At 43.3% G+C, this 21,016-nt stretch overlaps 3 protein-coding genes across 3 annotated transcripts in view; 1 reads left to right on the forward strand and 2 right to left on the reverse strand.

The window, feature by feature from the left end:
* The window catches only part of Gys2 (glycogen synthase 2), a 33,986-nt gene extending 32,265 nt beyond the window's left edge, over positions 1-1,721 (forward strand). The window contains exon 16 of the mRNA XM_075982358.1: positions 658-1,721. Within this exon, the coding sequence (XP_075838473.1) occupies positions 658-879 (222 nt within the window). The 3' untranslated portion in view covers positions 880-1,721. The remainder of the gene's footprint in view (positions 1-657) is intronic.
* The window catches only part of Slco1b3 (solute carrier organic anion transporter family member 1B3), a 1,042,880-nt gene that overhangs the window by 289,014 nt on the left and 732,850 nt on the right, over positions 1-21,016 (reverse strand). The gene's annotated exons all lie outside the window — the stretch shown is intronic.
* Spx (spexin hormone) lies at positions 3,940-20,944 on the reverse strand. The gene is made up of 6 exons (XM_075982361.1): positions 11,253-20,944; positions 10,853-10,933; positions 10,674-10,731; positions 9,857-9,919; positions 8,133-8,216; positions 3,940-5,144 (listed from the first exon to the last, which is right to left on the reverse strand). The coding sequence occupies exons 1-6, from the start codon at positions 11,256-11,258 to the stop codon at positions 5,086-5,088; spliced, it is 351 nt and encodes a 116-aa protein (XP_075838476.1). The 5' UTR covers positions 11,259-20,944; the 3' UTR covers positions 3,940-5,085.

Below are 21,016 nucleotides of genomic sequence, written 5' to 3' on the forward strand. Positions count from 1 at the left end.
ATCTGATTTCAGTTGTCATCACTCCTTATGGAGTAACGGCCTATTAATTTAGCACCAGGGAATCTGATGTTCACATCTGGTATCTGTTAGCAATGTGGTGTGTGTGTGTGTGTGTGTCTGCACGTGTGTTTGGATGATTTTAAACCTAAGGTGATTGGGAAAAAGATAAATCATGTATGTGTATGGCATGTACTTGTATACAAACACACACGTAATTAAAATCTTAAAAAGACAATTATATTAAAAAAGAGAAAACCACCCAGGTGTGGTGGCAACATACCTTTAATCCCAGTATTCTGGAGGCAGAGGCAGGGGAGTTTGAAGTCAGCCTCGTCTACATTATGAGTTTCAGGACAATCAGGGCTATGTATAGAGACTACTTTAAAACCAACAACAAAAAACAAAACAAAACTGACGATAAAAGAAAACCCAGAAGACCTTTATTTATATTTTATATATTTTATTTATATTTTGTATAATATATATATAAAGATTTGTTTATTATGTGCTGTGTTCTGCCTGCATATATGCCTGTAGGCCAGAAGAGGGCACCAGATCTCATTACTGGAAGAGCTGACAGTGCTCTTAACTGAGCCATCTCTCCGACCCCCCTAGAAGTCTTTTTTTAAACATGTGTGTCTTATTTGTCTTCTGCAGACGGATGGGTTTAAGTATCCCAGGCCCTCCTCAGTTCCCCCTTCTCCATCGGGATCTCAGACCTCCAGTCCCCAGAGCAGTGATGTGGAAGATGAAGACGAGGACGAAAGATACGACGAGGAAGAGGAGGCTGAGAGGGATCGGCTAAATATCAAGTCGCCGTTTTCTCTGAACCACGTTCCTAAGGGGAAGAAAAAGCTTCATGGGGAATTTAAAAACTGACCCCCAGCGAATGGCTCTCCGAGAGAGTGAAGATGCGAGACTCCCTTTTTCTTCTGAAAATCGCAATGGAATATGGAAGAATGGAGGAGATTAAGTGAATGACAGTTTTGTAATTTGGGATGAAGCATTTTAATCTTCAAGTCTTGTTGTCCTTGTAAATTTAAAGATGAGGAAGGTTTTTGAAGTGGCAGGACTGGGGACATTTTAATGATAGTTAAATTAGTCGGAGATGGTGACTCATACCGTTAACCTTAGCACTCAGATGGCTGGGGCAGGACAATTGTCCTGATGTCAAGGCCAGACTGGGTTAAAAAGTAAGACACTACACACACACACACACACACACACACACACACACACACACACACAAATAGTTAACGCAAGTGATCAGAAATTTTTAGCTGCTTTTTTTTTGTCCAAAAATCATCATCATCCTCTGATTAATATTTATGGAAGCTTCTATACTCCAAGCAAACCTCTTCCAGCAAAGAATGATTCTTAACTATAATTGTATGACTCACATATTTTAAATAAAAAGACTTTGTTATTCATTTGTCATGTGCCTTAAAGCCATGAAGTTCTTTCTTGCTCTGCAGTTGATTGTCAAAATCCACAAGAAAACAAACTACCCCAAATCTGTGTTCTATGTATTCCAGTGAATATTTACTACATGACGTCGGAAACCTAGACTTTGTTTCCAGATCGTTGATAATAAGATGTTACCGCCAACATGTGTCCCCTTATTGTAACAGGACTTTTGTTGTTTAAATGGAAATTTCCATCTTTTATAGATAATTATTAATCGCCAAATCCAAATGAATAAATGTGTCACTATTCACAAATTTTATTTTCTTTGATAATATCTTGCTTAAAATGTTTCAGACAAATTAATATGTGTGAAGCACTTGTCATGAATAGAGCCTAACATATTGAAAGGAATCTTTTTTTCCCCCCAGGCAGGTTTCTCTGTGTAGCCCTGGCTGTCCAGGAACTCCCTCTGTTGACTAGGCTGGCCTTGAACTCAGGGAGATCCTCCTGCCCCTGCCTCCCAGGTGCTGGGATTAAATGTCTGTGTCCCCACTGCCCTGCTGAAAGGAATTTTAAAAAAGAATTACTGAAAAATGGAGAAATCTCCTTCAATATGGGAGCAATCGCTCTAACATCTGGGATTACTGAAGGGGATGGTTGAATGGCCGCACAGAAGCAGAGTTGTGTCTCGGGTGTAATGAACTGAACACTAACAGCAGAACCCAGATTTACTCCTGGTTCATTTTTCATAACTGACCAGCCATTCACTACGTCCCACCCACTGCATAGTGATCACTTTGATTGGTATATCGGCTGGCCATGCTCTGAAAATGCTCTGTACAAGAGTTGATCTTCTTAGACCTGGGCTGTTGAGAGGAGCAGTGAAAAGGGCGCCATGTCACATGGTGAAAAACAAGGGGACGCTGCCATCCAGCACCTCTTTCCCCATAGAGAAAGGAGAGCACGGCTACAGAGTCACGCCATTGTGGAAGATGGTTCTAAGTTCACCGTTTTATATACATTGGGAAGAAGGAACATGAATGATATAAATCTCAATCCTGTTAAAAAAAATCCCCCACTATTATAACATTAGGAATCATTCCCTTTGTAAGATATCTAGGTCATAAGGTCTTTGAGAATGAAGTTAATGACCTTAGAAAAGAGACTTCCCCACCAAGCTGGGGGTGTAGCTCAGAGGCAGACGACTTGTTCAGTTGCATGGGATTCCTGGCTCAGTATCCAATACCAAAATAAGAAGAGAGAAAAGAAAAAGAAGAAAGAAGAAAGGGAGGATTTAGGAAGGGAAAAAGAGAGAACAAGGAAAGAAGGAAGGAAGGAAAAAGGGAGAGGAGAAGGAAGAGAGGGCCCAGAAGGTTGCCTTGCCTTTCTATCATGCCAAAGCATAGCCACAGTAAGGAGTCATGACATGGTTGTATCTTCTTGCAGTGTTTTTAAGAATCAAATGAATGGAGAAATGAGCTCTTCCTAAAAGAATTAGTCACATAAAGATTGAACTGAATGGAATTGCATTGCCAAGGTAAAACAATGAAACTCAAGGATGCTAATACACACCCATATATTTTTCACCAAGTACAGAGGGAATGTGAACTGGATACTGATCTGACCAAGGTAGAGAGCCTTACAGAGTGGGTGTGAACTGGATACTGATCCAACCAAGGTAGAGTTCTTTACAGAGTGGGTGTGAACCGGATACTGATCCAAACAAGGTAGAGCCCCTTACAGAAGTGGGTGTGAACTGAATACTGATCCAACCAAGGTAGAGTTCTTTACAGAGTGGGTGTGAACCAGATACTGATCCAAGCAAGGTAGAGCCCCTTACAGAAGTACTGAGGTCAGCAATTTCCAACACAAGTCTCACAATATAAGTAATTTTTATCTGTGACCTTACTCATTTCAGTTTGTACAAAGGTGGAAATAAAGATAATTGAGAACACATGCTCTTCTTGCTGGAAAGCAATCTTTTCATCTGTTCATGTTGGGATTTGTTTGCTATTGTGGTCATGTTGGAGGGTGGGGCTTTTTAAGATGAGATTAAAATCCTTGGGTGTGAAGCTCAGTAACACGCACAAAGCCTGTGTCAGATTCCCATTGTAAATAAAATTTTAAAAAAGCAATTAGGTCATTAAAAGCGATTAATGCAGTTTTGCAGGCTCAGGAACTGGGCCATTTCACTGGAATGTGTTCTTATGAAATGTGACCTCTCCTCCTGTTCTGCCTCTCCCACGAGTCCTCTTGCCTCCCACTTTTCTCTGAAACAAACACTTGAGGTTGTACTGGCCGACTGTGAGAAGACCTACTTCCTGAGCTAGATGTTAGGAACATCCTCAGAACGAAGAAACTATTTAAATGAGCAATCTATACCAGGTGTATCCCTTCAGTACTTAATAAGTTGGATATGGGACACTCTAGTAAATCCACTTTTAAGTCAAGTCATGACTAGTGACAGGTGCCTATCAGAAGGCCACACAGTTTCTAGTACTTGGACATTTTTGGCAAAAATCAATGGTACACTAACTTGAATATAGTTTTATTATTTAATTATGAACTGCGAAGCAGACAAAACATATATACATGGTTTTGATTACTTAACACAGTTGACTTAAAATTTCAGATTACAGAGATATTCACATAAAAATATTCTATAGCTACAAAGTAATAGCTGTAAGCTGGGGACGATAAGAATCAATATGTGTCACTTGGGCACTTATGCTTAATGACTCTGAACTGATTTGGTTAAAAAATACCACGGTAATCATGCTGTAATTCCAAGTTAGTTATTTTGCTGGCTGTGGGGAATCTCACCCCCCCACACCCCCAACTGTGTGTGTGTGTGTGTGTGTGTATGTGTGTGTGCGCGCGCGCTCCTGCATGCGTGTTTGGATTTGGAAACAGATAAATCATGCAGATGGAGTACACTTGTGTCATTGGAGTACCTTAATGCAAAGTCATGATGACGTCTCTTTCAGTCACAGAAAGCAAGATACCTCAAGCTATTTTGTACCTTTGGGGAGCATATGCTCTCACAAACTCCATCACCATCTTCTAGCGACTTTAAGGTCCAAGTTTCTAAGTGGATCCCCTTGAAACACAAAGAGGCTCTCAGCCCTGGGTCTTCACAGATTTTCCAAGGGTTTCTGCATCAGGGAGGGTCCCCTGTCTCAGCAGTCATAGACAATATGTGTTTTTATGGGAGCATTATCCCAGGCATCTTCACCTCCCTCCTTAACTGACCTCTCCTCAATGAGTTATAAAAAGCCACACAAATCCTACCATACCTTCTCTCTTACTTGGGATGGGGAAAGGGGGTTGGGAGAACTGTTGCTGAGTGACACCCAAAAAGGTGATGGGATGAGAAACAAACTGCTAAGATCCAGCAGCGCCTGACTACAGGGGAAAGAAAGAACAAGTCTGCATTCTCCACCCCAGCATTCTCAAGGCCATCCAAAACCCAAGCCTACGTAAGACAGGTGATGTCAACCTAAGGCAATAGAACTTGACAGTGTTCAGAATCCCATGCGTCTTACTTCTGAAGGACTAATCCTAGAGGTATTGGTGTCTTGGGTTACAGGTGTGGAAGGAAGGGTGCACGGGCCCTAATCATGTGGCAATGGTTTTCACCATGAATAGAACTACACTTGAGTGTGCTCTGGTTCATCTTCACCAGTTCAGCAGTCTGTCTTCCAGGAATCTGCTTTGATCAAAATTTCCTCCTTCATCTGTAAGAAAGGAAAACAAACTTAAAGTGAACTCTCACATTCTTGGTTTTAGAGAGAGGAACAGAAGCTTAAGAAAAAGAGTTGACTCCTAAAGTTGAAGCAATTCAATGGTCTATGCTATTAACAATTCTACTACAAATTGGCTTTTGATTTGTTTGGCTTTAAAATTTCACCTTTCACATCAGAACACAGCTGGTAACTCACAGTTTATACCCAATATCTATACATCTGGGGATGTACTTGAACTTCTGATCCTCTTGCCCCACTTCTCAAGCGCTGAGATCACAGACACATACCACCATGCTTTTTTTGTGCAATACTGGGGATTGAACCCCAGGGCCTCATGCATGCTGCGCAAAAACTCTACCATTTGAGCTACATCCCAGCCCCCAAGATCCAAATCTCTACAATAAATGAAAGTGCGATGGGGCAAGTTTAGCAGAAGTGTAAAGGGTTTGTGTGTCTTGCCCTGATTAGCATGCCTCCAGTCTAAACACCTGCCTTTATAGCCATTCACTTGCATCAAGGTGGTGTGACCTATGTTTCTTGGTGATATGTCTCTTGCAGGGGAAGGATGATATTGGGACACACTTGAAAATACTCATTCATCAGGTGATTTCTTCTGGGTAAGCAATGAGACCAAAGGTAAAAACACTTGTTTGCTGGATGGGAATGCAAAAATATCAGGCCTGAAGTGTCTCATAAAGATTAGAGAGTAGCAAGATCATGGTACACTAAATATAAAGTAGAAAGGATGAACCCTGAAGCAGGGTAGAGAGGAGTGGCTGAGGCAGAATGCATGCCCTAGATTTTACTTTCCCCAAAACTGCCTTCTAGATAAAACAACCTTCCCTCAATCACAATATAATTTGAATCCTGGTCTACCTTAATTACTTATACCCTCAGTAAGATAGATTGTAAATAATGTGTTTCTCTCTAGAGGGAAGGAAAGTGTGGACACATGGACACACAGATGCATGAATGGACACAGATACACAGATGCACACACGCCAAAGGGACAGGGGTGGATCAGGAAAAAATCCCAGTGCAAACTCCACTGGAATTTAAGTTTATGATGTAAGAGCCTTCCAGATGATACACAGAGACTCTGCAATAAAAATATTACAGATTAGTGATTGACACATCATATGGGAATCCAAAACCCCTCCATTTATTTAGATTAATAAAGCTTTGCTTTAATTAATCTCTGGAGACAAGCTCCTCATAGGATGCCAATCCGTTAGGGCTTGTGAGGTGACATAGCTCATAAGGGCGCTTAATGTCAAGCCTGACAACCTGATTTCAGTTCCTGGAACCAACATGGTGGAGGAGAGAACTGATCCCAAAGTTAACCTCTGACCATTGTATACACAATGTGGTCAGAATGTACCTCATACCTAAGTAAATATGTGAAAAAACCCATTTCAATAATTAACACATTTACATGTTTCCTCCAAACACTTGAAATGGGGACCTAGAGTGGCATTCCTCCTCTCCCTTAAAATGAACTCTTCTTTCTCTGTTGTAGCCTGGTGGCTGACTCTGTCCATCTTCCCAACACTCACTCCTACTGTCTGTCCTTTCTTAGTTCTTTTCCTAAGGACCTCAAGACTTGGTTATTGTTTTGCACCTTGAAGTTAAAGCTAGTCATCTGGACAGAGCATCCTCTGTATATTATCCAGCCTCTTCCCACTTTTACCATGCCCAGTGATGATGTCTACTTTTTAAAAAAAAAAAACAAAAAAAAAAAACAAAGAGTTTTCCAGTAGCTATAAAGCCAGTCCTGGAACTCACTCTGTGACCAGGCTGACCTCAAACTCACAGAGGTCCACTTGCTTCTGCCTCCTGAGTACTGGGATTAAAGATGTGTGCCACCATCGCCTGGCAATGATGTCTACTCTTAATAATAGAATTGGGAATGGAGAGATGGGCTCAGTCAATAAAGTGCTCATAAGGACCTGAGTTTGGATTCTCAGCACTCACAGAAAAAGCCAGACATAATGACACATACCAGTAACCCCAATGGTGGTGTGTGGAGACAGGCAGATCTCTGGATGCCCACTGACCTGCTAGAGAGCTGAATCAGTGAGTTCCAGACTCAGTGAGAGACCGGTCTTAAAGACTAAGGTGGGGGGTGATTGACAAGACATCTAATGACAACATCTAGTCCTCCCATATATGTACACACTTCTGTACACATGCATACACATACTACATACACACACATTCACTACACGCCTCATTCCAATGGGTCCCTAGAGTTGTGGGACTATGCCTATGTCAGGGTCACACAGCTCATCAAAGCTGACAGAACAAGTGTGTACACCCGGTCTGTGAACTTCCAAAGACCTAGCTGATCCATTATTACCAAGATGGCCCAGTTCTACCAGTACTTCTCCACCACCTGGACAGGGTGGTTGAAGATGACATCCACTCCTGGCTTAGAAGAAGCTAGACAGGGAGGTGCCGATGACACGGGCCTACAGTCAAAGCTGGCCCTGTCTGTTGTGAGCCATATCTACTGCTGTATGCAAAAGTGAAAAGGGATTGGTGATCACTACTTTCATTTGGTTTAATTTTGCATAGTGAGCAATTGGATTTTGATTATTTCACATTTTTAGGCCTTACTTATAAAACAATGAAGCTGAGTAGAGCTCCTTCAGTTTTAACTATTGGGTGGAGGCAGGAGGATAAGAGGTTCATGGACAGCTTTTGCTACATAGGGAATCTGAGGCTAGCCTGGAGTACATAAGACTCTGTATTTGAAAGGAAACCAACAAATAAATGTCACTAATAACAGGTAAGAGGTCAGGAAATTCATATACTACTCCCCACTCTTGTCAAAGTAGTATTTTTGTATTCTTGGGGCTAATTTTAACAGGAAGCACATTGGTTTGATTGAATATGCATTTCTGCAGGTCTAGGCAGAGGCTCGGTAGTTAGCAAAGTTTCTTAGTCCAGAACTGAAAGGGGTCACCACATCTGTACCTTCTTGTGGTTTCTGCAAGGAAGCCAGGAACAGGGCTGCAGCCTCTGGGAGAGTCAGCAGTTGAAGATCTGGGTTTCGTCTTTCTGGAGAAACAGAAATGTATGCAGCCTTGATATTCATATAAACACACCAGCGTTTAATTTCATGCCCATTCAGCGTAAATAAATAGCACTCGGATATTTGCGTCCACTGAACCTTTATGTAAACGAAGCTTGCTCTGCAGTGTGAGATTAGGAAGGCCTCTGTGAGGCCAACCCTTGATCTGTGAGCAGGCTACACTGCATATTGAGTTTTGAAGATGAATAGTCATTTATACAGCATTTTATCTAGTGCTGTCCTCTGTGTGTGTGTGTGTGTGCGTGTGCGTGCGTGCATGCGTGCACATGCATGTGCCCACACTCTTGTGGAAGTCAGAGGACAACTCTGTGGAGTCTCCTCTCTCCTTCCGTATATGCATCCTCGGGGGACTGGATTTAGGTAGTAAAGCTGGTGGCAGGTGACCACTGATGAGGAAGTCTCGTTGGCTTCATGACGATCTTCATAAATTGAGAGATCATATGTCTCTTGGAAATGACTTCCAGTTGTTTTTGCTGTGTTTACATTCAGGGATGGAAGAGGAATGTACACCTTATGCTAGGGAGTGTGTCACAGAAGGAAGACAGGAGGCTGGCGGTGGTGGCGCATGCTTTAATCCCAGCACTCGGGAGGCAGAGACAAAGCAGATTTCTGTGAGTTTGAGTTGAGGCCAGCCTGATCTACAAGAGTTAGTTCCAGTCTCAGGTACTAAAGCTACAGAGAAACCCTGTCTCATAAAACAAAAACAAAACAAAAAACAACAACAAAAAAAGGAAGACAGGGTAGGAGCATCTGCACTTCCCCCCTTCGGGGCTTAGAAGGGGGTGAAGTTTCCCTCTCATGGCTTAAAGCAGTTGCCTGAGCCAAAGATTCAGGTATGATTTCATTGGAGCCTGAGTTTCCTATTTTACTTCTCCCAAATCAGTTTTAGATAATAATCTGCCTTCTTGGCCACATATAAGCTGACTGAAGATACATTTGCTAAATATTCAGAGCTATTTCAAATTCCTTAGGTTACACGCATTATAGGTGTATGCTGTGAAAATCTATCTCAAATTTAAGTTGCCAGATAACATACTCCCAATTCGATGCAGACATTGAGTTTAATTGAAAGTAACAGAAAGAGAAGAAGCATATTTATCCTCACAAAATAAGATTAATCACACTGCAGACTTGAGGAACACGAAACAAAGACTTGTGAAGCATCTGCTAGGGTTATGTTCAGCGGTGTTGAAGAGTTCTCAAAATCAGTATAGCTTTTATTCTTCGAATTTGTATATAACATTTTACTAAAATCAATTTTTCTTCTTTTTAAACTGCAACGACATTAAGTTCATCAAGAAAAAAAGTCCCTGACCCACCCTTCCTTCCTTCCTTCCTTCCTTCCTTCCTTCCTTCCTTCCTTCCTTCCTTCCTTCCTTCCTTCCTTCCTTCCTTTCCTTCTTTCCTTTCTTCCTTCTTTCTCTGTTTTGCGGGGGGGGGGGGATTTCATATGTCATGAATACTGCATCATTTCCACCCTCTCTCTGCGCCCCCCCCCCCACTCTGCCTATGCCCCCACTCAAATTCATGACCTTTTCTCTAGTCAAAATTGTTGCCTGCCTGTGCTGCTCTCTCTGGCTCTCTCCCTCCTTCCCTCCTCACCCACCTGGAGGCGGCCGGTCAGCGAGCTCCTTCCTGCGGCCCTGGTCGGAGATAAAGCGACGGCCCTCTGCGGGGGAAGACACCGGCTGAGATCTGACCGCCAAACCCCTGGCCAGGAGAGGCCGCAGGTGGCGGCTTGGGAGGCAACCCTGCCTCGGAGAGCAGCCCCAGGAGGGTTCGAGCATCCCTCTCCCCCCCCACCCCCCCCCCCCCCCCCGCCAATTCCTAATTTTTGCTCATTGGTTGCTTTCCAGCCCCAGATACCTTGTTTGGAAAAACAAAAGCAAAAACAAACAACAAAACAAAAAAACCCAAAACACACACACACACACACACACAAAACCGACGAAAACCAGTAGTTTTTTCAGTTAACTAACCAATGCCCCTTCCCTTATTTCCCTTTCTACTCCCCGTCCCTTTGCCTTCCTTCCCCCATTCTTGAACCCTTCTCCTCCACTTTCTTCCCTCCCTCCCTCTCCCTCCTTCCACCTTCCTTAATAGGATCTTCCTTTGACCTGAAACCTTCTAGTAGTAGCCCAAGCTGGCTTCACACTCGCCGTGGTTCTCCTGCCTCAGCTTCGAGAGTGCTGGGGAACTGAACCCCGACACCGGGGTCCTCTCTAGTGGAATCTCTCTGGATATCACGGAATCTTTCTCGGTCCCGCCTGCCCTTGCCAACCATTTCTGGATTGTCTGAGATCTCAACTATTTACTGGAGCCAACTGTAACACTGTCTCCCCAGGCTCCGGCTCGGTGGCTTCCGGGATTACCCGGGTGCCTCCCATCACCTCGGTGAAGAGAATGAAGAGTTTGGGACTCACGAGCGCCCTTCAGGTAGAGCATAGCTTGGGGGGTCCAGTTCCTCCTCTCAAAGAGTCTCTGCAGCCCAGAGGGGAGAGAAAAGCAGTTAAGGCAGGGTAGTGGAATGGAAAGGAAGAAAAAGCCAAGAGGCCCTCACAGCTCCCGCCAAAGCTGTCTTCTCTGCATGCAATGCGATTACCTGCGGAGCGCCGCTGGAGTTTCCCAGGACAGACAGCACCAGGAGAAGGGCCAAGGCTGTCATCACCAGGCTGCCGGCGCCCTACAAGAAACACCACCCAAACAGGTCCATCCGAATTGCGCCGGATTTTCTGCCTTCTTCTCAAACCAGATAATAAGCTCTTCAGTCTAGTATATGATCCTACCTTCTAGATAATCCACAGAGAGTAACTTTAAAAACTAGGAATATATGATTTTCATAACTTCACGCAAATTAAGAAATGGGGAATACATTATTTTACTCATCAAAGCCAAACGGTTACACTACAGGCATATTCTTCAAATATCCTGTTGCTAGAATGCTCGTTAAATATAACCTAGGTATAAAGGAATGCTTCTCAGAACAGGTGTCTGTGGCTTACCTTCATGTTCTGGCCTTTTCCAGAGCTCCTCAATCGCTGTCCCTCTGCCTCCGAGTCTGCTAACCCTGTTGCAACCTGGGGCTTTTTAAAACTCTTAGTATGAGTCTGTACAGGGAAGAGGAGACTAGGGGGGTGAGGCTGTCAATCTTCGGAACCAAGCTGATTGATGACTCCTCTGGGGAGATCTAGTTGGCAGAAATAGGACAATGATTGATGAGCGGATATTATTTGTTTAGGAATTGACCACACCAGCCAGGAGACATTCTGACTGGACCAGCATCATCAGCTTTGTTTTCCTTGTTAGCCGCCCCAAGCATTCTGTCATCATCATTATTAATGAAAACAGACGGATAACGTAAGGAGCTATGGCTGAAGATGAATCACCCCAGTGAACATGAAAAGGTTAGGGAACCTCAGAGGAACTGGCCATCATCCATTCACTCAAGTATCTGTCTAGTCAATGATTTAACAAATATGTGTTCAATGTCCACCTCCTCCTTCAAGCCAAGCCTCCCCTTGGCCCTAAGCTAATCCTCTAGTTAGGGGGGACAGCCTCTAAGCTATTGACAAACAGTGCTGAGGTTAGTAAGAAAAGGCAGGCAAGATGACATTAAGGGGAAGTGCTGGGCCACTTTAGAGGGACTGAAAGTCAAAGGGGATTTGAAAAGTAAGATTCTAAGGGATTTGGAATTGGTATTTCGGTTACTCACTACAGACAAATGAAAAGGAAGGGAGAGACAGCAAACAGCTTGGTTTCTACGAGGCGGAGAAGGCAGTAACACTGTAGGGGCACAGGGAAGGGGGCTTGGCACTGGTTAGCACATATGAAAATGTGGTCACAGACGAAAGGCTGTGATGGTAGGCTTGAGTGGCAAGGATTGGAGAGCTAGAAATGATTCTGGAGGTGGAAGATACAGGATTTGTGGGCAAATGAGAGCTTGAGAAAATAAATCAGCAAGGGTAAGGCTTAGATTCTTGCCTTAAGTACGGATAAATGAAACAGTTTATAGGAGCAACAGAGGCTTCCCAAGGAAACAAACTATGAACATGCAGAGACCAAAATATGTATTTGACATCCAAGAAGGAATGCAAAATAGGTGACTGGAAATGCCAGACTTGGAAGCCCAGCAAAGAGGCCATTAACTTAGCTCATGCCTTTCTAAACAAAGGAGTAATCCACTGCAGGAACTGTAAGAATTCTTTAAGTGGGGGAAAGACTGGGCATGAATGAAGCTATCAACAAGAGGAAATGACAGAGCTATGGAAATAGGTGTTCAGAAACTCAACAGGTAAAAATCCAGAAAACGAGGTGAGGGAGAGCAATCAGGAAAAAGGAGTCCTTTCAGAGGCCTGATGTCAAGCAGGTCAGAGAGTGTGCAGTGATAGTGAGAGCTCAAGTGACCGGCGACATGGCTCAGCAGGTCAAGGTTTAATTAAAGACTTCAGTTTTAGCCCTAGCACTCACATGGTGGAAGGAGAGAACAGAGAACAGATTCCTGTAAAATTTCCTCTGACTGCATGCATGGTGTTATACACACACACACATACACACACACACACACACACACACACACACACACACACACACACACACACAAATGTAGTTTAAAATTTGAGAGCTCAAGCTAGATGATGCGATAGCCAATGGATTTGGAATTGTGATGCTGTCTGAGGGTAGAGGCAAAATTGAAGTGCTTTAAATACCAACTAAAATATAAGGAAATCAAAAAAGCATTGATAACTTGCCCAAAAGTCACATTTTGGGGAGGAAAAATGATGAGTCAAAGTGTTCTAAGCTGTGGGTTGTGGAATTATGATGCCATTGGGTAGTGGAGTTTTTCTTCTTCTATGTAGATAGCAAATGCCTTTGTAGATTTCTGCACCCCCCGGCTTCTCTAGCATGCACGTGTGTTTGATGGAGCCTTTGGCTGGGACAGAAGGCGCCCCTGGCACAGTGTGCATAGATCGAGGTTCTAGAGCGATTGGGACAGTGTTAGTGGTGAATTCGAGCTCAGGTCTGGGGTGTGATGATCTTTCCTTCATGTTTTCTTGTTTAGAGCAGTTAGATTTGTCATTATCTGCTGATAACAATCATTTGTAAGACATAGAAGATAATCAGAGCACAGAGCATAAAGATAAGAGAAAAAAAGTAAAGAAATGTGTTGTAGAATATTTGTTTCCCTGTGTGGAGATGTGTCACTGTGTTTGGTTTAATAAAAATCTGAATGGCCAATAGTCAGGCAGGAGAGATAAGCGGGAATTCCAGGCAAAGAGAAAGAGGAGGAGGAATCTAGGCTCGGATTACAGCAGAGAAACTCTGAAGTCAGACATACAGTACAGAGCAGAGGCAACTGAGCCGCATGGCAGAACACAGATGAATAGAAACAAGGTAATTTGAGTTGTAAGAGCTAGTTGGAGACAAGCCTAAGCTAAAGACTGGCAGACTCTGTGTCTGTCCTAGTCAGGGTTTCCAATGCTGGGAAGAGACACCGTGACCACGGCAACTCTTAGAAAGAATATTTACTTGAGTTGGCAGCTTACAGTTCAGAGGTATACTCAACTATCATGGCAGGAAGCATGGTGGCTGGGCATATGGCAGCGTGCAGGCAGACATGTTGCTGGAGAATTCTACATCTATATCTGAAGGCAACAGGAATTGAACTGAGATAATGGGCATATCTTGAACATATATGAGACCACAAAGCCAGCCTTTGCACTGACATACTTCCTCCAACAAGGCCACACGTCCTAATAATAAGTGGCATGATTTTTCAAACTGCCACATTCTACTCCCTGGTCCCCAAAAGTTTGTGACCATAGTAATATTATAATGTAAAAATGCATTCAGTCCAATTTCAAAAGACCCAATAGTCTATAACTGTCTCAAACTTATTTAAAAGTCTAAAGTTTAAAGTCTGTTCTGAGATTCATGTGATCTCTTAACTGTAATCCCCTATAAAACCAAAATCAAAAAGTAGATCATATTCTTCCAACATATAATGGCACAGAATATATATTACCACTCTAGAATGGAGGGAAAGGAGCATAGTAAGGAAACACTGGGTCAAAGAAAAACCAAAAATGAACTGGACAAACTCCAAACTCTGCATCTCCATGTCTGATGTCAAAATGCTTTTCAGATCTCCAACTTCTTTCAGTTTTGTTGACTGTAACACACTTCCTTCTCTTGGGCTGGTTCCATTCTCTGTTAGCAGCTCTCCACAGCAGGTGTCCCATGACTCTGGTGTCTCTAACATGTTGGGGACTCCAAGGTAATCCAGGCTTCTCCTTCACAGCTTCACTCGGTGGACTCTCCAGGCTTTCATAAGGACATCCCTGGCATATGCCTGGCCTCAGCAACTGTTTTTCAGCCTTGGAGGCAAATTTCATAGCCCCTTTCGTCTATTCTTAACTCTAGAACCATATGACCCAAGCTGCCAAGTTCTGCTGTTCACTGGACCTGGAACATGGCCCCCTCGTTCAATAACATCTTTACCAACTTCCTGTTTTTGATGGTTTCCTTCACAGATTGGCTGTCCTGAAATCGGATCTGTAGACCAGGCTGGCCTCAAACTCAGAGATCTGCCAGCCTCTGTCTCTCATGCGCTGGGATTAAATGCATTCACTACTACACCCAGCTCTAAGCTTTTCTTTAATTCCTTTTCACAAGTTGAAAACTAAGCAGGGTAGAATTTTGCTCTGAGGTCACCACTCCCTGTATGCCATTTCTTAATCTGTTTATCTCCTTGAATACAGAACTTAGTTCTATTCCACTTCCTGGTGCTCTTTTCTAGTCAAAATTTACATTTTGTATTTTTCCTGCTCAGCCTTTTCCTTTTTATTATACCTCTTCATTAGAGCTAACACGAGTGACCATTTAACAGTCTATCTTAGGCTTTTTTGAGGTTTCTTCTGTCAAGGGAATTACTCTAAAACTCTTCACTTTAACCTCAGGCAAAGTTTTCATACAAGGGCAAAAAACAGCCACATTTTTCACCAAAATATCACAAGATCAATTTGTAGGCAACATATTCAAGTTCTTGACCACTGAAACCTCTTGATCCAGCCCCCACCCCCAGTTCAAGTCACCCAGCACAAGTGTCTTCCATGCTCCTACTGGTATGGCCCATTAGGCAACAGTAAAAACATTCCCATGCTTTCCTAACCCAAAATCCCAAAGTCCAAATGTCTCTAAACAAGGCCTTTCACAGCAATACCCCACTTCTGTCTTAGTTAGAGTTTCTATTGCTGTGAAGAAAAATCATGACTGCGGTAACTCTTATAAATGAAACATTTAGTTGAGATGGTAGCTTACAGTTTCAGAGGTTTAGTCCATTACCATCATGGTGTGGAATATGGTGACATGCAGGCAGACATGTTGCTGGGGAGCCGAGGATTCTACATCTTGATCCAAAGGCAACAGAAATGAACTGAGATATTGGATGTGGTTTGAGCATATATGAGACCTCAGAGTCACCCCCACAGTGACACATTTCTTTCAGCAAGACCATACCTATCCCAACAAAGCTACACCTTGTAACAGTGCCACTCCCTTTGGGGGCCATTTTCTTCTAAGCTACCAGTGTCCATTACAATTATAGAATAGAACCTTCAAAAATGTGGGTCAAAAATAAAACTTTTTTTTTTTTTTTTTTAGTTTTTTCGAGACAGGGTTTCTCTGTAGCTTTGGAGCCTGTCTTGGCACTAGCTTTTGTAGACCAGGCTGGCCTCGAACTCACAGAGATCCGCCTGCCTCTGCCTCCCGAGTGCTGGGATTAAAGGTGTGCGCCACTACTGCCTGGCAAAAATAAAACTTTTCACTCAGTAAGCTGTATCATCTTCATCGTTCATTACAGTGGCAGAGAGCTGACTATCACAGATATGTAGTGTGTTGGTGGCAGAAATTCATTATTTAGCTCTACAGGGTAGAAGGTCAGCATGGTGAGGTTCCATTGAGAGCTTTCTCTGCTGTGTCCTCATATGCTGGAACAGGATAAGGACATGTATTCCATCAGTCCCATTGTGTGTGTGTGTGGTATAGGATGTTCTTCTGTGCACTGTGAATATGTATTGTTCTTATTGGTTGATAAATAAAGCTGCTTCAGCCTATGGCAAGGCAGGATAGAGCCAGGTGGGAAATCCATGCAGATATACAAATAAAGAAGGGTGGAGTCTAGGAGATTCAAGCCAGCTGCCAAGGAAGCAAGACATGTAAAAAAATGAGATAACGCTACAGCCACATGGCAATACACAGATTAATAGAAACAAAAAGGGAAAGGAATTATTTTGGCTTACAGTTCAAACACACAGTCTATCATAGTGGAGAAGCCAAGGTGGTGGAAGCCAAGAGCAGCTGGTCATGTGACGTCCAGAGATGCACAGCTGGTCACATGACATCCATGGAGATGAGAGCAGCTGGTCACATTTCATCCAGAGGAGCAAAGAGCAATGAACACTTCTGCTCACCTCACCTCTTCCTTTTACACACAGCCCAGGACTGGAGCCCAAGGAACGGTGCCACCCGCACGGGCTTTCCCACCCTGCTAAACCTGATGGAGATAATCCCCTCCAGTGTGGCCCCAAGGCACGGGGGACATCTGGGAAGAGGGACTGGACAGACTGTAAGAGCCAGAGTACTGTGAAGTGTGCTGTGAAACAGTCTCTCCAAGAAAAGGCTGCACAAACAAGAGTGCAACAACATAGGATCAATGGATGTACTAACACGAAAGGGGCACATTTACAAGGTCCCACCCCTAGACAAAGGATGACAGGTAACTAATGACTGCTGGGAGAAGAATTAGTCTTTCCCAGGCGTGAACCTCCTTATTGGTTGTCCAATCCAGAGTGATCAGCCTGGAAACCATTTACACAACACAACAAAAATGGACTCAGCAGATTGTATTTATATGTATTTGTGATACACACGAGGATGTACATAGCAAACATAATCAAAGAAAAAGAGGTTATTGACTTTTGAGGGGAACATGCAAGGGGTTTGAGAGAGGGCAGTTTGGAAAGGCTGGAGGGAGGAAAGGGTGGGACAAGTGATATAATTCCATTTCAATTAAAAATACTTCTTAAAAAAAGGAACAACAATAAGAAAGTAACCTTTCACTGCGTGCCAAGGGCTCTGAACCTCACTCATCAAGTTGACAGCTGATCATGCATCATAGCTGGTGGGACTGGAAAATAGAAGTTTATATGTAGGGATTTGTGGACGCTTCCTCCCGTCAGAGCAGCTAGAACTGCTGAAGCGGTGGCTTGTACCCACTGCCTTAGGGGACAGATTACATGAAGCACTAGGGGCCAGGGAGCCGGCGTAGTGGGTACAGCAAAGCTTGGCAAATTTGAGGGTCTTTAAGGTGAAAAATTGTCTTCTGACTTAAATATGTATGCTGTGGCCCATGTTCTCTCTCTCTCTCTCTCTCTCTCTCTCTCTCTCTCTCTCTCTCTCTCTCTCCTTCTCCTTCCCCCCCCCCCACATACACACAGACACAAACACACACGTAAAGAAATGTAATAAAACATCTTTAAAAAAAAAACCACATGAACGTTTTAGAAAGAGGAACAGGAAAAGGAAATCACCAAGATCACCAAGAGAAACTCCCAGTTCGAGGAAGATTAAGTACACCCTCAGTTTATCTGATGAATCAGTACTTCCGGTCCAAGGAAGGATAAGTACACTCTCAGTATGTCTGGTGAATCGGTAAGTAGGCGTCTTACGTCAAAGCTGCCATTTTCCATTTTGTTGAACAAATGAAGGGAATGACTCTGACATGTTTCAATATCAGTCTCACCACGGACAGCATGCCAGATGCTGTTCTGAAAGGCTGGCAGAGGGCACCACCTCCAAGAAGATACTGCTGTCAAATCACAGGCTTTAAAGACAGAGGCTCTTCTGAACCAAGAGAGGGGGCCCCATTGTTTGGCTCAAAATATGACAGGTCAGAATACTGAACTTTCTTCTGCTGACAGTATGCACAGACAGGTTGTCAAACAGGCTCTTATGCCTTCTTTAAAGGAATATTCATTACAAAACATTTTTGCCTTTGCCACTAACATAACTTGGATTTTGAAACTTGGCTCTAGGATGCCCAGATTCCATTTGAAAAACAATCATTGGGCACTGTTTAAAGAGACATCCCCTCAAGTTACATATATTTGAACTGACTGGATGCCCAGCTAAGGGTAGTGTCAGTACCAGTGCTACACAATCACTGAAATCAGAGCTGCCTCACAGGCTCAAGCACACGGGAAGAGGCGCTCAGTTCATTTTTTTCAGGAAGAAGGCTCCTCACCTAGGCCTAGCAGCAATAGGATTATAACCTGAACCTTACACTTCTGTGTAAACGCCAGGATTTACAGGTGTGTGCCATCATGCCTAGCTAATGACTTCATTAGATCCTGTGGAATCAGAGCTAAGACAAAGCATTACTGGCCACACTGTAACCAGGGCTGTGTACCTATTGCACTTCTGCCCCAATCTACTGTTGTTGAGAGCTGCCACTCCTATCAGCCTACCCAAAGATGAACTGGGGCTCACTGGGCCCCTTTAGTCCCTGTCCTAATGCACATGGAGAAACATCACCTTTCTCTTCTTTCCCTAATTATCTTTTCAGTGGGGTATTGACACCAGCTGTCAGCCCTGTCTTTTGGGGCTGCCGCAGCAGGGCTTTGCATTCACACTACAATTGCAGCACCACACCGGAAGGCTCAAGGCCCAAGAATTCCACTGCCCCTCTTAAACAGTTACACCTGCCAGGGATTGAAGCATGCTGGGGTTTACAGAAAATTCAAGTAGGGAGTAAGTTTACTTCATTACTTTCCCCTTAGGAGAGTTCTTTATCATATCAACCCTAATTACAAAGTCCTCCCCATCCTTTATAGAGGTTGACCTGAGAACTAATGATTTATGCCCATTTGGTGTCTTGCTTTGCTAGTGAGGAAATGCTGCCCTGGGTGATCATCCTGTCCTCTAGCAAGTTACCCTGCATAAAGTTCAGGATGTGAAGCAGAGGTTCACCTCATTCACTGTGGCTGAGACCTCTGCTTCCAAAAAACTGACTTCAACACACGAGGGATTGGAGGGGACAGAGCAAAGCTGGATAACCGCACTTCCAATGGTTCAACATTACGTATGAAAGGCCAGGGATGGATATACATAAGAGACTGGAGCCTTAGGGATCACCTGCTGCCCAATCAGTGTAAAAGTAGCACGGGATAGGAGCCAGAAGATCCAGCTGTCTTGGCCCAAGCAGACAGGTAAGGGGAGACATGCTAGTGGCATTTAGTGAGGTCCTCACAACTGAGTAATATCATAGGAGTGCTGCAACCAGTAACTTTCACACATCCTACTTCGTTGAGCAACAGGACTCAAGTTAAAACTTCTGGCTCCAGGATAAGGTGCGGGAGAAGCACTATATCATCATCCATCCATCCAATCATTTATCTATCAATCACCTATCACCAATTGCTGTGGAATAATCATGTACACAGAAAATGTGTTGCTCTCATTGTTAATAAAAAGCTGACTGGCCGATAGCTAAGCAGGATTTTCCGGGCAAGAATGTTGGGAAGGATGGAATCATTGGACTTGCAGATGCAGAGGGAGCAAGACATGCTAGAGGTAAAAGTCATTTGGCATCATGGAGATTGACAGTTATGGGCTAATTTAAATTGCAAGAGCTAGTTACGAACAAGCCTAAGTTCTCAGCTGAACTTTCGTAATTAATGTCTGTGTGTAATTTGGGAGCTGGCTGGCCGAACAAGAAAAGTCTGTCTACAACCAATCATCTATCAGTCATGACAATGTTACATTATTTAGTCTAGGCTGGCCATGAAGTCCTGGCAATCCTATTTCAGCCTCCCAAGTGGTGAGATAGATACTTAACAGACTCAAGATGTCCATTTACCAGTGACAATAAACTACAATTAATATTTAATATGGGACTTAGTAAATACTTAGCATGTTAGGGGTGCACTGACCCATTATTTTATTTTTATTATTTTTTGCTTATAACAGAATTTATGATGAAAATACTATGGATGAACATTCACGTCATCCAGGTCACAAGTATTCAAGGGTAATAAATTCCTTTTCCAGAATAAAACATTTTGAATTCTGGAATTAAAGGCAGCAACCGCAATGGATTTCCCTCAAAAGCTCAGCTACACGTACTGAAAGAAAACCTACAGTGAGCTTGTTATAGTGAGTAGCAATGACAACTCTCGAGGCTTACAACAAAAAGAAAGGAAAGGATTGTCTTCCAACACCCATCCCCTCACCCTACAATAAACCTATTTCTTGAAGAGCAAACAAGATCATATTTTGAGGGAAACTCCCCAAATTAATGATGATAGCATTTTTTTCTTGTCCTCCAAAGATATTGTGATGTCACTGGGATCAACTAGGAGACACCTGTGGGCAGGCTTGTGAGGGAATTTCCTCAAGGGTTGACTGAAGCAGGAAAACCTTCCAAGAATGATACAATCAGCCGGGACACATGGTGGCCAGGAACCAAGTCTGGATCCCCTGCAAGAGCTCCAAACCCTTGGGCCCTCTCTCCAGCCACTCAATATTCTTTTATACACATTAATAGTTTCCAAATGTGTTTTGCTAATTTAGTTGTTGTATGACTATATTTAAGCAATTTAGAAATTAAAATGTCAAGGCCATCTGACAGACAAACTTGCACTTAGGCCCAATTTTTTAAAGAACGTAGATTATTTTATGCTATTTAAGTTTCAAAATTTCAAAGATAAAC

Source organism: Microtus pennsylvanicus, chromosome 8 (genome assembly GCF_037038515.1).
Source record: "Microtus pennsylvanicus isolate mMicPen1 chromosome 8, mMicPen1.hap1, whole genome shotgun sequence".
Lineage (NCBI taxonomy): Eukaryota > Metazoa > Chordata > Mammalia > Rodentia > Cricetidae > Microtus > Microtus pennsylvanicus.